At 41.4% G+C, this 17,671-nt stretch overlaps 1 protein-coding gene across 6 annotated transcripts in view; it reads right to left on the reverse strand.

Moving 5' to 3' along the window:
• ntrk3b (neurotrophic tyrosine kinase, receptor, type 3b) overlaps positions 1–17,057 on the reverse strand; it is a 167,810-nt gene extending 150,753 nt beyond the window's left edge. For all 6 annotated transcript variants that reach the window (XM_035164590.2, XM_035164573.2, XM_035164564.2 and 3 more), the window contains exon 1: positions 16,386–17,057. In XM_035164590.2, the coding sequence (XP_035020481.1) occupies positions 16,386–16,627 (242 nt within the window). In that variant the 5' untranslated portion in view covers positions 16,628–17,057. The remainder of the gene's footprint in view (positions 1–16,385) is intronic.
• Positions 17,058–17,671: the final 614 nt, after the last annotated feature.

Below are 17,671 nucleotides of genomic sequence, written 5' to 3' on the forward strand. Positions count from 1 at the left end.
CCCAATATTCCGAAGTTCATGTCTGAAAAATGTCTGAAAACGCCTTATTCATTGTATCCCAATTACATTGTGATGCACCAACATCCACTTACAAGACTGAAAACATTTTAGAAGTCAAGGCAGCGTCATTATGTGTTGCTAAAATCTTCGCAGCAAATTTTCCTTTTTCTGACTCCCCCCTTGATATGAATTCTTGAAATTTAGGAACTCAACAGCTACGAACAGCCTCTCACCTTCCTTATCCAAGCAATCCCATCACCTGAGAAAAAAAACTGTAATTACTGAGTTTGGGTTGAGTTACACTCCACTGCACTCCATCTCAGCATTCTGAGGTCTGTCTCTATCTTCCAGTTTACAGTGAAAATGGACAGTTAAAGATCCTCTTTCATCTCTCTGTTCATTTTTCATTCCTTTATCTGCCCGTTCTTTATCGTCCATTGTGTTCTATCACCCTCCGCTGTCTCGATGCAAGGAACTCTGACCTTGCAAAAACTGGCTGTTTGTGCTCTAGAATAATGCGTGTTGCCTGTGTGATCATCTCAGCAGAGAGCACCAGCTACACGTCTGAAATGGAAAATATAAGCACGATTCTGACTCAGCAACTTTATTGCTCCTAGAATAAGTCATCCCAGGGAATTTATGATAATCGTCAGTGGCTTCTTTAGCCGTTATTTTTCTTAAACCCTCGAGGAGTATAATTGATTTATTTGAATATCAATTATTTCTTCGTTCACTTTGTGGGATAAAACTGGGCCCAGGAATTAATTGGACTACCTTATGCATGGCCTCCAGGGTGAAACTAAGTCACAAAACATTAACACGTACTTGTAGCAACAACACTGAGATGGAACGATGTAGCAATAAACTCAAAGCTATCGTTAAATGTAAGATTAGGCTTTTTGTTAACACTTTAAGCCTGAGACTTACTGAGTTTAACACAAGGAAAGTGGTTTATTGCTTGAATTAATCTAGAACATTAGTAAGGGTTTTATTGACAGTTTATGCATCTCTCATTCTCAAAGTCAGTGGAGTATTAAAGCCCAACATTCACTTAACTTCAAACTATGACATTATTGAATGGCTGCAAGACATTGCAGTAAAGTGCTTAAATATGAATATGGATATAATATTCAGGACCATCACAACAAATTCACATCTACTACAGGTGCTGACAGTGTGCAAGGAGATAGACAATGTGAGAAAAGATGCAGGGAAGGTGTGAGTCTGATATGAAGATCTAAAAATAATATGAGAAACATAAATGAAGATGTCCAAGTTGCCACACTGTATGATCCACACATAATAATAATAATAACTACCAAGCAAGTAAATGAGCACAAGGTGCTTTCCAAGGTCAAGTTAATGGCAGCAGTGGGGGTACGTACGTGAGGTATGTGCTTGAGTGTGCATGTGCACGAAGGTCACTCTCACGCACAATAGATTCCGAGTGACAGGTACACAGTCTAAAGAGTGAAAGATACGTTCTTGCGTGACCTAACAGAACTGCAGTGCAAACCACAGAAGTAGCTGAAACTATGAGGCCTGTCTTTGTGGATGGTAAAAAAAACGTTATTGACCATAGCGCAAGCACAAGGTAGGACAGGGTAACAGCAAATAGTCAGAAGTTACAGATCTCTGATGTTATTATGAGAAGTTTATCAAATGTTTTGGTTCCTTATGAAACTGTGGCAGAACAAAATAGAATATGGCAGGCTGTCACAGTCTGGATAATTAATGGGAAACACTATACAGAAGTAAAGTCTATCAGGTTTAAAAAGCTATCTGTAAAAGTAAGTTTTAAGATTTAAATGAAGCAATAGAGATCGAACAGGCTGTGGAAGGCTGCTCCACAGCCGAGGAGCCAGTGCCGCAAAGGTTCAATCACCTTTAGTCTTAAGTCTGGCCTAAGTAAACAAGGCATTGCAGTAGTCGAGATAAGAAGATATACGGGCCTGTATAATTTAGACCTTATTTTGGAAATATTCCTGTCGATAAAAACATGAGTGGACTATTTTTCTTCATGGCTCGAGTTACTGTCTAAACTAACCCCTGACTTTTATGGCTGACTTAATGGTGGGAGTGAGGGGGGCCAAGGACTGGTTGTATTTGAGTTGGGCAGTGTTCAGGGCCAATGATGACAATTTCTGTTTGGTTAGAGTTACATTTAAAAAAGTTTTGGGACATCCAGTTTAGCATGTCAGCCATGAATTGATTAGTGAGGTCAATTTACTGCTGTCACATGGTTTTGAAGGACAGCTACAGTTGTGTACCATCTGCGTAGCTATGGAATGAGATGTTGTGAAAGCGAATAATTGGTCCCAAATGTAACATGATCCAAACATAAATGATGACTCTGCATAAACCCCAGATGTAAGTCAGTGACAGTGTTGTTATATATTTCTTGTGCTTGGCAAATCGGATGTTAAGTGCATGTGATAAGATGCAAAATTGAGTTCATCCTCCAGACCCCAACACAATCCATCTCGAACTTCCTGAGGCACGGATGAGGCAGGTTGTGATGGACTTTTCCCAAATGTGAAAATCCTATTTGAATTAGGATATTTGTTCAATATTTAAAGAGTCCCCACATATCTGTACCAGTACTTTCACATCAGTGTTGTTATGATTCAGTCTCAACTGAGTTTTCTGTGAGGCTGCATTTTTACATCATCATCATCATGTTAACTATTATAGGGCTTTTTCCAACACATCAAAATCAATGTACGAGGGTTTTGAGCTTATTCAGGTAATGGATTTTGAAAATAATGAATAGTTTCCTCCTTATTTATCTGCGCCTTACATTTCCTCTGAAGGCAATCTTCAGTCATCTCGGTGCATTGTACCTCGAAAGCTACAATCATCTCACACAACCTTTTTTTGTCACTTTATTTTGAAAAGTGAGGTGAGAACCAGAGGGTGGAGTAGAGGACGATTTGATTCTGATGTGGTAGAAGACGATGTGGTAAAAGAAAAATGTCTGACGAATTGATTTTATGGAGTGCGTACGTTTAATTCGTCGTGAAGGACAGAGGAAGTGTGGGGACGTTTTTTCAATTATTTGAAGACATATTTGCAGCTTGAAACACACACATCAAATTGAAATCAGACAATACGCAGTGATATGAAACACTGTAGGCTCAGAACCACAAGGGCAAACAGAGCTGTTTTCTGTGAATACCAGGAATTAGTCTCGGGGGAAATTAAAGCAAAAGGTTAAGCTGGATCGTGTGTGTGTGTGAGACACTTCTCCACCTGAGTCCTCGTGCTAATTAGAGCTCCTGATAAATTAGCGTTCCTATGTTGACAAAGGACTCTGACAGGAGGAATTTACACTTGCGGCAGAGGAACGAGGCTCATGGTTGGATTTAGATTCAGCCCTGATGATATTTATCCAGGTGTAAAAATAACACTGAGCTGACAGTGAGTGAATGTGTCCTGTTTTGGGGAGTAAAACACTGTGAGATTGGGGAGGAGAGGTGCTGAGACAAAACAGCTCTATCATCTCCTCAAAACAAAGCATCAAAGAGGTTCTGTGTTCAAAGCTTTATTTTCAAATTTCACCTCTCAATGGCTAAGATCAGAGGTGCATTCATCCTGACAGGCGGAATACAGGTAGTGGTTTTTAAAGGAGACTGATTACACATTTCAGTTTATGGAAGCACACATGCTCTTCAACAAGGTGATATTAAAAACGATCAGTGGACGAGCTCTTAACGTTTTACCTCCAGCTGTTCCACCAGCAGGATGCTGCATCTAAATGCTAAAAGCTTCAAATATCAGATTTTAACTGAGCTTAAAACACACCCTCTCTAAGATAAAGAGAGGAAATTACAAACTTTGAAGGAAGCCATCTTAATATAGGCTCTGCTGTGGAGGGTTGTGGAGTGGGCACACTTTTCTTTTCTTTGATAAGAATTGGCGATGCAGTCTTGTAACATTTTGCCTTGGCAACGGTATGCACTTCATTTTATTTTATTTTCTATGCTTACTACCTTTTCACCTGATTTAACACAACACTATGTATGTGAGTGAGAATGTAAGCATAAGTGCACATATTATTAGGGTTTAAAATATCTGCATGGATATATGTGGCTTTGTTAATTTCTGTATTTGTTTGGGGGAATTGTATTGTTTCTTTTCTTTATGACATGACTTCCATATACACGAGATTGCATATATATATATATATATATATATATATATATATATATACATATAAGGTATATGTTGTATAAAATGATCAGCCAAACATCCAAATATTACATTACAACAAAGCCCTTGTGTAAAAATAATTCAGTCACCTTGGAACCAATCTGGCAGACCCACAGTACTGGCAAAATTCATTATCCAGTTAATATAATAATAATATAATAAAAACTCACTTTGTTTTAAATAAATAATGTTCAATGATTTCGGGAAATAGAGTTTTTGCCTTCTTGTTGAGAGCTAAAAGAAGATTGATGGAGTTGCAGCAAGGAGTCAGTGAGAATCTCATAAAATATCTATGCAAGACAGCAAACAACTGTAGTTGCTTTACTTAAGATAGATAGGTAGGTTGTTTTTTTCTTTATTTCATTATTAATAACACAAGGGACGTTATCTATGATTCCCATGAAGTTACGTTTCTTATTCTATTTCTGGTCATAATTTTCATTATTCACAGCAAAAAGCTCTCAGCTAATTTGGACATTTTAAAACACTGTGAATTCACAGAGCAGACTCCGTTAAGTGAAGGTGTGAAGGCAACCAAGGGTATCGTATCTCTTCGAGCTGTCTTAACAATCAGGAGTGGTTAAATTGTAGGCTGCTACGTGCACTGGTGCAGTCCTAATAATAATTCAGAAAGGTGGACTACAGTTGACAGTGTCAGTGTTTGGCAGAAGAATCCTTTCATTAAAACACAATACACCAGGAGGGAAAAGTTACATGTTTCTATCTCTCTGGGTGAATACGCTCAAGCTTTCTCACATTCCGTGAAAAGAAAGGGAAGTGTGTCGATGTTAAATACCTTCCAAAATGTTCATGTTTTCTGATTGAGATGTGAACTGTAATAACATCTAGTCCTCACATGTGTCTACAGTGTCAACCAATTACCTCCTGTAGGAAGGATGGAACTAGCGGGGGATAGAGCTCAAGGTTGCTGAATAATTGATTTGTTTGCTATTTTTCTTTCTGCTTCCATTTAAGCAACTGCTTCTCTCATACACACACTCACACACTCACACACACACACTCTCTCTCTCTGTATTACACACATACATACTACCTCAAAATGAGGGTCCATGAGCCCACTCCTAATCCGTGCAGCCAGACAGATTAACCTCAGGACACGTCTCATCAGTCTACAAGAAGGCATAAAGCCTCGGCAGTTGGCTGTCACCCCTCTGTGCATGTTTTACAAATGCTCCTGAACGTATCATGAGTGATATTCCTAAACACATACTGTACACGTTGATGGATGACCTGTGGGCCTACTAATCATATAGGGCCAGGTACCTGGACCATCGGTACCACGAAAATCGATCAAACAACCATAAACAGGCATAAAATGCACAGAGACACAAAACATACACCGCTAACGCCTGTGCAACACTTGGTGCATGTGCAGCGCGTTACAGCTGCATTATTGTTCTGTTGCATCTCACAGGGGCGCCTGCTGTTCACACCGTGATGTGTGTCTGCATCTATTCGACAGATATAGACCTTGAAACTGTGTGAAAGACCTTTTTCTTTGTATATTTAGCTGTTAATTGCATGCAGTAAGCAGAGAAAATAGGCCAGACCCTGACCACAGAAACATGCTAAATTACTATTTAGAAAGACAAAAATACTTTTGTGCAGTATTCATGTCATATCATCTATGTAGGTGTGGGTGGGTGGTTGGTTTTAATTTTTCTGAGCCCTCCTGCGATTTGTCTCAGAATCTGTACTTTCACAAATGCCTATATATCAGACCGTATTAAAAGTTAAATAAGTATTTAGGAAACATAAGGCCCTAACACGGTTCACTTCAGCAGGACAGGAATCTGAACATCACCAAACATTCAATCACTGACACTTTTGTCTCCTCTGTAAAATAACCAAAGTGGAACACATTGATCTTTGCAGTAACAATAAACACATTGGTGATGCCTGACAGGTGATGGCTTCCTCTGGAAATAAGAAGCCTCCAGAGTTCACAGTGTCAAATGTAGACAGCTGCCGCCGCAAGTCACTCCTCTTGACTGACGTGCCAGCCTGTTTCTCCATCAAAGTCTTGTCAAAGGAGAGATGGCGGTGTTCCTCATGGAGGCTAATTTTGCCACGGCAACAAATTAGTTTGACTCCCAAAGGTACCACCGCTCCTGCCATAATGTATGCACTCGTGGCTGTGCTTGTTTTTTTAGCACTGTTGACTCTGTTGACACCCAGTCATATCATGTGGGGACCTTGTGTTATTAATAAATTATACACCAACCACAGTACTACATGAAGTGCATGAAATGTGGGATGATGAAATTTTCTGAAATCTCCTGTGTCCCGATGATTGCTGTCTAAGGTCAAACTTTGTTTTGTTGAATATTCGGCTGTTACCTATTTAGCGATGCAAATGGATCCGAAATATTTGAAAGTCATTGTATATTAAATAAATACATATATATATATATATATGTAAAACACACATTCATTATAATTCATATTAATAGTTCAAAAGACAAAAGAATAGAAAACATTTTTTTACGAAAAACATCAAGGTTCAGTTCACACCACAAATAAATATATAGCATGTAGCTATGAAATCTGAACATCACCATTAACCCTTATTAATCTTGTGAACATTTTAAGCCAAACAATTTAGCCAAAGAAATCCCCTAAGAATTTGAAGCATGGAAGCAGCTACAATAATGTGTCTATAAAGTTTTATCAGCAATGCAACGCCTCAATCGCCCTATTCACTTTTATTTTTGGTATGCAACTGAATAACAATAATTCCCAGTTTACTAAGCCAGACAATAAAAATAGGCTGATAACAAAGTACAAATTTCAAAGCCACGGCTCCCTGAACGACAACCTTTCTGTTGGTTTTACTGTTCATTTTAATAATAACACTTCATCTTTTAAAAACTAAAACAACTCCTAGATTATTTTTATGTTGCACTTTCAGACGTATCAAGACACATGACATTAAAAGCCTTTAAAGTAGGCCTGGTGGCCAGAATCCATGGATGCTGGTCGTCAAGGTAACACAACAGGGTTTTCCAGGTACATGGTCATTTGCCAAAACAGAGGGTTTGTCCATGTAAAAACAACTCTAATGCTAATAAATCTAATTTCTTGTTAAAAATAAATGTTGCAAGCTGTTATATGTACAAGCTTGTTGTCCTCAGCAACCTAAACTATAAGACAATTTGACTTTTGAGAATCGTAAAACAAAAGAACTAGATTTCTGAAATTAGCCTACATTTTCATGGTTTGTTTTTAAAAGCAATAGTTTGAAATACACCATAATCTTATTCAAAAAATATTTCCGAACCATGATTAGTGTAGCTAGCACCCATTAGCTTGAAAGGACAGGGTGGTTTGTTTGCTTTACTATTACATGAATGTTGCTGTCTGACTGTGTTGCAAAACTGTAGGTTGGGTAAAGCTCTAGAGAGGACCTCAGGTACTTCTTAATAAGATGACATTTTTAGCCAGTGAAGGTAGATGAAGAGTGACTGCGATATTGTGAAGATGAGTAGCAAGGTCGTTGCACCAACAGGGAGCCAGTAGGGAGAGGAGTTGAGTCCCAGAGGACCATTTAGTATAAATGTGTTCTCATCTGCCTCCACACAAAGCTCCGTCAGGGTCTCAAAAACCCTCCTGGTGCTCTCCAGTCCTGTACGGCCACAGAGAGGCCTCGGCTCGCTGGGAATGATCGGTGAGGCCGGCTGAATGGCCTGCCATGTCCATAATGTTATGATGTAGTGCCATACGCACCAATAGTCACACAGAACAGAGAAAATACAGATATCAGAGGTAATCAATAAGTAGAAGCTGTTATTGCACTCCTGGCCCACATATAAAATTCTCTCTGCTTTCTGGGAAATATGGACGTACATTTGTGCCGCAAATGCTTTAGCCTGGCCCTACAGCTGATGATGTTGGTTGTCAAAGCTAAACAGCCAGGATTTTAAAGCCATTAATTCATTATGAGTGTTTACCACCCAAACATCAGAGCACATATTGCCTCAAGAGATAGTAAATGGATGGATGGATGGGGACAGGAAAGGGCAGCTCGCTGCTCTTATCTGAGTAATGTACTGCTTTGCTAATGTCTGAGAAAGAAATGCCAAAAACACAAAGCACCTCAGTTTTTTGAAAGAAAGTGTTTTTGTAGCTCAGAGCTTACCAAATGGCGGTGGCCTAAAATAAAATAAATAATAAAAAAATAACAAGAATACTGGGAAGAAGGCTGGGATACGCTCCAGGCCCCAAACGACCCTAAACAGCCATCTGAGGTCACAGTCTTACACGCTGAAGCGGAATTGTAAAGCAGGCAGTTACAAACAACACAGGACTGCAGATGAACGGAATATGCACAGAGATTAACGATAAATGTATTCAGATTAATAATGACTGTTTCTTTCACGAAAAAGAATGGACAATGCCGCTGAATAGCTCGCATCCACATGCGCACCGTAAAGGAGAACATGGCTGAAGCTTAGTGAGGGCTGAGAGAGCTACATTATTCACACAGCTCTGGCAGTCATCGCTGACATGGAGGACAGTGGGGTGACTCATCCTACTTGATAATATATGATGATTTATGTTTTTATTTTTGAAACACAAAACACCTCACATGAATTATAAGCAGTAGCTTTATAAGGAGACGGGAGAGAAGGAAGGGAGGTAGGAGGGGGAATCTGTTGTGACATCTGATGGGAGTCGACACAAGTGCAACGGACATGGTGACGGTCAGACATACCTCCTCACCTGGGAGGAGGTTATCGCTGAGGATATTAACAATGCATGTGTGTGTGTGAGACAGAGAGAGAGAGAATGAGAGAAAAGAGGTTCTAAGACACCGACACCTCACGGTATGAATCATCCATCAGTATCATGCAGAAGAAGGAATTAGCTGTAATGCTGCTTTCAGTGTGGCTTCACTAAGCCTCAGATACCATGTTTAAACATGATTAACTGTAATAAACCTTCAGTAAAGCTCATGCTACCTGATTAGACTTAAAAATGTCTGCCTTTAGATATCTGACAGCAGCCAGTATACTTGATAATTGTTGATTAGCACTGAGCAGTCACATGGCACATTTTACATAAAAAAAATCCAGCAAAAGCCAGTGCATGTAAATATATGTAAATTGATTGACTATAAACAAGGAAACTATTTCCGTCGTGTCTATTTTTTTTCATGCTACTATGGAACAAATTGCAGTTTAAATAGGTAGATGCATGATTTTTTTTCTTCTGTTCCCTTAAATCCCCCACATTCGACACAACAAACTGTTGCACACAGTAGCACCACTGACTCATAATCTGCTGTATAAATGAAGAAGCTAAATGTCAACAGAAAGCCCCTGGAATGCTGCTGTAAGGCTTTAAAGGGTTCTTCTAATCCTGGCCGAAACAGCAGAGCCTTCAGTATTTTTCACCCGTCGATCCTCAATGCGTCTTTTGATTGTTAAAGGGGAGGGGGGGGCCCTTCATTAGTATGCAACTTTTAAGGCACCAGGGCTGCCTGCAGATGCGGGAGTTGAGGCGGTGGGGGCGTGGGAGAGCCTGGGTCAGTCACGTGGCCTGGACTTCTCACAGCATATCCCCTGCATGTAGAGGATCTGAACGGAAAAAAACGCTGCTCTCTCCCCGTAATTCTCAGATGGCAGCCGTGACCTACTTTCCACAAAGACAGGCTCATGCAAACTTGATGATATGCTTATAACAGTGGAGCTCGTTGTGCACTGCCTGAGGTGAGCCTCGCAATGCGGAGGCAGCAGGGGGTCCGTATGGTGAGAACCAACTGGCAGGACGTGTGTTAGCAACTTCGTCCTGGGTGGTTAAATGACATTAGTCAGGATGACACTGAGGCATCATGGGACTGGAGATGGGCCGAGGGGTTTAAAGGTTGTCAAGATCACCTGTATCCTAAGTGCAAACCACTTAATCAGAAAGGGATTCTATGGCAAAAGACAGGCCAGTAATTCATTTATGTATCTAAATAGCTCTCTGATAAAACTACAAACTTCCCGTATGAGCAAGAATGCGTGCATAATATACACATTTCACTACAGATAGAAATATTTTATACATACATATATATAAAGCCGATATCCAAGGCTGGTGTCAGACAGGTGTACAACTCCGAGCTATGTTCTTCATGAGAAGCTCACGGAGGGTAAGTGAGGTTTCGGTATCATTTACCTGTGCCTTCAAAAGACACTAACACACCAAAAACTGCAGATCACACAAAGAAACCCCTGCAGGCTCGTAAAAACCTCACCCCTTAAGAATAGAGGAGGGAAAAAAAGGCTCAATAAATGGAAACGACAAATAGGAACATCAAGGTGACAGAGAGAAATAAATCGAGATGACAAACAGATCCAGGTGAGCTGGGCATCAGAAACCCAGACATCAAAACTTCACACAGCGAAGCAGAGAACAAAGACAGAGCGGTGGATACAGAGCAGGGGGAGGTGATGCATGGTGGGGAAATAAAATAAGTATACCAGCAGCGAGGAGGGGAAGGTAGGAGTGTTTTCAGAGAGAGTAAAGGTTTGTGAGTGCATGTGGATGCAGAGGGGAAATAACCACCACTAATGTCCGTCTGACATGGCAGATTAGGGGGCGGAACAAACCCTTTGACTGTGTTCCAGCTCTGTGGGCCTGGGAAACCCTGGAAGTTGTCAGTTCTTTCCCCAAAAGATATTAATCATATCATTATGAACCGCACAGAATATCGGACATTCATGCACTCTGGCTGCAAGTGCATTGTTATCAAGTAAATTACATTTCATGATAAGAGTCCAAAAGTTTTTAGTCTGATTATCTGTTGTGTTTTGTGTTAAGCAGCTTTAGTATGTCACTGTTTTCCTGCATCTCTTTTATCCTTTATGTCTGTGATGGAAAATGCTTCCGACACACAACACTTCTACGGAGCTATATTAGCATGGATGTGGCAAATGCTACTTAAAGTAGTAACATACTGTATTTTACAATACAAAAAATATATTTTATAATTTTACATGTTCAATGGCTCAGAGGGCTGTTTTACAAACTGGAGGTTTGAAAATAAAGGGCATACATCAGCCAGGGAGGGTCAAAAAATGGCACAACCAAGTTTAATAAAGGGCATTTTTGGACATTGACCAATAGGGTCTCAAATTCCGGACATCTGAGCTTGCACTGCTAATTTCGAGCATTTGTTTTGTAAATTTGTCTCTTGAAGGTTTCCCAAATTATGTAAGAGCAATGCTGAATTACTAGAGGGGCCCTTTAAAATATCTCCAAACGTTTGAAAGACCTTTTTCAATCCAGGTTCAACTGGTACTCCAGCACTTCAGCAAAGACTCTCAGTTGAACAGGAAATACTCCACTTGTGACCACAGTTTCAGTGAAATTCTATAAAGATTCGCTTATCTATTCCCATTCAGAAGCCTTATGCAAGACCTGCAGTATACAGCAGATATTGAAGTTTCTACTGGTCTCACACACACACACACACACAATCACAATATGTGGGCTGCACTGGAGTTTGAAGGGGTAGAGAAAACGTTGAATTTATGTAACGGAGTAATGCTCAGTGTCTGAACCAGGGGACACTACCAGCCCACACAGGTCATCTAAATGGACCTGTGAAACATTCCTGTGTGAAACAGGTTTCTTTGGCAGCATCAGCAAGCTGGCAGGTCTCATGTAAGATTTGTAGTTGAAGGTGTTCACAGATCAATAGTTTAGAGCAGCTCGGCCGAGCTGCTTTAAGATTTTTAAACTGTGAAAAAGGAGAGAAGCAACTTCTCAAAAACCTTTTTGACGAATCGGTGCAAGTCGGATTGATCCAAAGTGTATAGGTAATAAATCAATGTGATGGCCAGTGAAGTATATACCATGCAAGCAATGATGTACCAGCTTTAATTTTCTATTGCTCTTTTTAACACCCTCCCTCCTATTTTCATATTTAATGACATACACCAAGTGATTTTTTTTATTTCCCTTCCTCCACATGGAGGTCAGAGATCAAGGTCTGTTTCATCATTCTGCTCCTTCATTCTATACAGATTCTCTGTGATCCAATGTCCCTGCTCTGCTTCGTTCCAAAGTGTGGCGTCTCACGCTTGAAAGTGACACTTTCTTTATATTAAAAGATTAATCAGTATAAATATAACATTACGAGGAATTTTAAAGGATAACATAAGTCCTTGGAAATGAGAAGGCACAGACTTTAACAGAGTGGATCATGAAGATTTAAAGATATTAAATGATAAACTTCAAGCCATATTTGTGCTAAGTAGATAAACAGGGAAGCATTTTGAGTGTGGAGCTCTCTTTTTGCAGATAAACAGATGGCAATTTTACAATTCCACAAATTGAACGAAGAGTTGGCATTAAAAAAGCCAAAACTACGATTCAAAGACAAACTGAGGAATTCTGTTTTTTACATTCACTTTTAAAGAGACACGCGTGCTCTATAATGACTAAACATAGTGAGAATAACACAATATGATATGTATTTAAATTACATCATATGGCAAGATGGATGGTTGGATTGATGGTTAAGAGAGGATCATGGTGTCATGGCATCTTGTGTCTTATATAGTTAAACTGTTCGAAACTAAAATACTCATATAATAATAGATTTAGTATTGTTACATGAGGAGGAAAGAGTTCATGTAATTCTAGGAATCTAAACAAGGTAATTGCACTTTTTTGGGGGGGGAAATGGTAAAAACATTATGTATTTTTATGTCTTGAAACATCTAAAGTGGAACACAATTGAGAAAAATGAATCCCTATGAGATAATGATAGGCTTGACATTACAGTGAATACATTGGTGATAACATTCCATAATTTTACTATCAACTCAGTGCAGATTTCCCAGAGAGTTATGGGAAGTTTTGGTGGACCAGAAAATTGCACAATGTTTCACTTCCAGGAAAATCTGCATATTCTGTGAACAAGTAGGAAACCATGTAATTGGCTGTAAAATTTAGATATGGCCTAAATGTTAGTGTCTCAATGTTCTGAAATGATTAACTTTTGTGCACACAAGACAAAAAAATGTATAATTATTAATTAATGATTTCAGGATGTCAGGGGCTCCACATTTACATTTGTACGATTTTGATGGAATGTTAGTGAATACAAATCAGTCCCTGTAGGATATTTATGAGCATATTTCACTACATTACCATACGAAAATAAAATAATAATAATGTAAAGTACACAAAGTAATAGGCCTTCTGCTACTACAGGTTCAGTTGTGTAGCTTACTAGGTTGCGTTCACTAACTCTCACGAAATGATTAAATAGTTAAGAGCTTTGCAGCAGGTTCAGCAGCGAATGAATAGACATTGCTGAATACATACGCTTAGACGTCAGAGTTGAATGGAGGCATCAGGGAATGAAGTGGAGCGAGATGACTGCAGGGGTGATTTTTCCTCGGAATAACAGGCATTTAGCGACTGACGCCACGGTGATGACGGCACAGATTGGTGCGACACTTCAGCCTCTCCTTGCTAACCAGCCTCTCGTCGGTTCAGAAAAAGGACAACAAAATGAAGCCAAACCTCATGCCAACGCCAGAGGTGGAAACACTGATTGGATCCAGCAAAGAAATGCGCACCTGTGGTCAGAGCCGTGCTCTCTCTCTCTCTCTCTCTCTCTCACACACACACACACACACACACACACACACACACACACAAACCTGTCAAATGCCTCAGCTGCTCTCACAAAACTGTTTTTTTTTCCTCAAGTATCACAGCAAGGCCTTATCTTATCCACTTCAAACACTGATGCCTCTTGTGATGAATCTCTAATGTGAGAGAAATGGAAAACTATTATCTGAACTTGGCAGTTTTCTTTGGCTGGCCAATCCTCCCTCAGTTGCTGCAAGGAGCCCTCGCTCTACTTTCTATCTCCTAAATTGGCCCCATCTCTCTCTGTTTCCCTCGTGATGAATGAAATAGACTTCTTGTTAGCAAATTGCATGCTTCTCACACCTCACAAAGAGATGGAGGAGCAAGGACAATTTGTGCTGTTTGTGGGCTCACGCACTGACTGCACTGTTTTATTTTTGATGAGCGCGTTTGCCGGCCAGATATTAAATGAATGTCAAGCAATTAACCTCTGTTGTTTATGAGACACGTTTATTTATATGTTTCAGTGGGCGCGATATATATTTATAGATATACAATGTGTTTGTTTGCTATTGTTCTGAGACAATTGATTAATTATGTACATGTTAATGCTAAATTACTATATACTGATGTGTCCCTGTTTAGTCCTCTATCAGATTTCACACCAGCTCTACAAATAATCACGCCTGTGCTGTTTGAATACCTATCAGACATGCACGCTGATGAGACACGGGGCGGTGAGGTCTCTGATAAGCTGTCATTGAGGCGTGGTGGTGCTGGGTGGAGTTTGCCGTCGGGGCTGAGCAGCAAGAAAACAACCAGCCTGCTGGCCAGGGACCATAAAATGGACAATTAGTACTGGGTCAATTGCATTGGGGGTTTCTCAAAGGCAATTCACGGGTGACTTTGTACTCGTAACCAAACGAATTCTGGCATTTTTAAGTGAAAAATGCACGAGCTAGATTATCCTACTGTTGATCCCAGTGAGCGGGAGCAGAGGGAAATGGCTGGATAGTGAATGGAGCAGGTTTCACAAGGACAAAATCCTTATCTAGGGGGGGGGGTCACTCTGGGGCCACAATAATCACTCATTGTGTGCTGTGACCTCCGACCCTTCATCTCTTTAACATCCATTGCTCCAAATGTTGCTGGGCCTTATTCTGAGCCCCGGGTTTTTTGACAAAGAAGCCTGTCTGATAAAACAGTCACGTAAACGGCTCCAGTGCTGTAAAGGGCACTTGCTGCCGGTGTATAAAGGGGTACCAGGCTACCCTCTAGTGGCGCACAGAGGCGATGGACCGTGTCACAAAATAAGTTGTTGTCTCCCTCAGACGGATGGAGGGTAAACGGGATACCAGGACTGATGGGGAGGGGGGAGTCCTTTGTGGCGGAGGCCGTGCGGGGAATTCCAGTACTTTGTTGAAGGGAGATGTTGACTTTATATGTAAATCACCCCATCGACACCAGGGGTCTTATTTTATGTCTCTCTTTTCCTCTCTCTCTCTCTTCTTTTTTCCCTCCTCTGACTTTTCAAGAAAGAAAGCTTTGATGTTGACAGGAGGGATCGATGCCAGGAAGAGAGAGAGAGAGAGAGAGAGAGAGAGAGAGAGAGAGAGAGAGAGAGAGAGAGAGAGAGAGAGAGAGAGAGAGAGAGAGAGAGAGAGAGAGGGGTGGGGGAGGATGCAGAATGAAAATGTACTTCTGGGGGTGGGTGTATGTGGGTGGTGATGGTGGGGGGGGTTGGAGAGTGTGCCGTCATCACAGCTCCTCTGTTTTAAAGGAAGCACTTCATGAATGCCCAGAGAGCCGCGCGCCCGGGCTACGTGTTCGTCTGTGTAGGACAAAAAAACAGAAAGGATGAAGCGCCACAAGTGACGTTTCCAGCGCCCCCTCCTCTCCTCTCCTCCCTACCCCCCCACGCACCCGCATCATCTGGGCATATTAAAGTTTGTCGGGTCGCCTCGGTCCCGGAGGATGCGGGGCTGAGAAGTATCCGGTTGACCTTACTGCGCCATTTATTTCTGTTTCATTTGGCACAATCTGTCGGAGCAGTTGCTGTGCGCGGGGACGCGAATGAAAGTGAATGGGTGATCTGAGGTTCTCCGCAACGTCCTTCTGTCATTTAGCTTTCAGGCCTGCGGTGCCGCTGCGGAGGAGCAACTTTATGGACGCACACGCACGCACGCACACACACACACACACACGCGCGCACACATAAGGATGAAGAAACCCGACATTCACCACCAGCAAGGCTCAAGATCAAGTTGCCACGTCCAACAAGGTTGCAAAGGATTTTTTTCTTATTGTGCAGAGGAGGCAGCAGGAGCGCATTGACCCTCACACACACGATCAGCCTTATTAAACGCGGATTTATCACCAAATGCCACCGAACACACTGATGGAGGCGCAGAAAAGTCTCCGAATAAAAGATAAGAAGCCAACAAGTCAGATCAGTGCAGAAAAAAAACCCAGCAACAGCCACCCAGGGCGCATAGACGCCTCATATGTGATCAATTAATGATTCAAAACGCACGGCAGGATCCGCATCTACTTACATAGAGGAGATGTTTTTGAATAACTCTGCTATGTCAACACTGCTCCCATTGTTCCCAGTGTCCTGCAGGGCGAGTAAAGGGAAAAACCTGCCGCTGTCGGACTTATTGCAATAGATCTCTGTTTGAGAGCAGCTGCAGGTCGGCGGGCAGTCCAGCATGGAGCTCAGATAGTCCTGGAAAACACTCATCAGGAACAAAACCCTCCACCAGCAAATCCGGATCGAGTGAAACCATAGATCCATGTCTCCGGGTAAATCGGGGGGTGGGAGAAGACGAGGTCCCGATGTCCTCTGCGTTCGAACAGAACAGGAGAGAGGAGAGGAGGAGAGTGGGAGGAAGGAAGGAAGGAAGGAAGGAGGAGGATGGTGGTGCGTCTGTACAGAGGATGCTCTATGTGAGCCTTTCCGTGGATGGATGCTGTAGTGTCCTTGCGCGTCAGAGATTGGGTGAAAAGGAGGGGAGGGGGTGGGGGGGCGAAAGAAAAAAAAATAGATGCAACAGAAAAAAAGAGAACGGAAATCAAGAAGAACAGGGCGAAATAATAAGGCGAGGCTCCGGTCGTCTTTTCAGCCTCAGATTCATGGTGTTTCCCGGAGTAACGCGCTGCTGTTGTCGACGTCTCTCTCCCCGAGCAGGACCAGGACGACTGGCTGGAGAGCAGGGAGACACAGAATGAGAAGTTGGGGCATCAAGTCCCTCCCACCGGCTACAGTCATACTGACACCTGCAGAAACTGCATGCTATCCACCGTGATCCCACTCGTCATGTGACTGGGTCTGTGCTGCATTATAAACTCAATATACTAAACATTCGAATATAGATGAGGGGTGGTGCAGTTAAACCAGTCATGAAGAGATTGATAAATAATGGCTCGACAGAAAGAAGAATGTCTACATGTGCAAAGTTAATGTTAAACTTTATTGAAAAGCACCTTTCAAAACACAGTTACAAAGTGCCAAACAATAGAATACAAATCATATAAGCATCCCTCCGTCAAGGCCCACAATGGTACTCATTATGAAACCACATTTAAATCTACTAAATACAGATTTTTATTTGGATCTGCATCAAATTGCACACACTGATAAACACTATATATATATATATATGATTTTTTCATCAAGAATCATGAATGAATCCCTTGGAAACCAATGAAAATGTCCAAAAAATAGCAACCTTGCAATGTTCCTGGGTCCACCCCCTGTTCTGATCGGCAGCAAAGTATAACGGCTTCTTTCTTGGCCCATGTCCATCCAAGTATCATGGAAATCTGTACTGCAGTTTTT

Source organism: Hippoglossus stenolepis, chromosome 1, assembly GCF_022539355.2.
Source record: "Hippoglossus stenolepis isolate QCI-W04-F060 chromosome 1, HSTE1.2, whole genome shotgun sequence".
NCBI lineage: Eukaryota > Metazoa > Chordata > Actinopteri > Pleuronectiformes > Pleuronectidae > Hippoglossus > Hippoglossus stenolepis.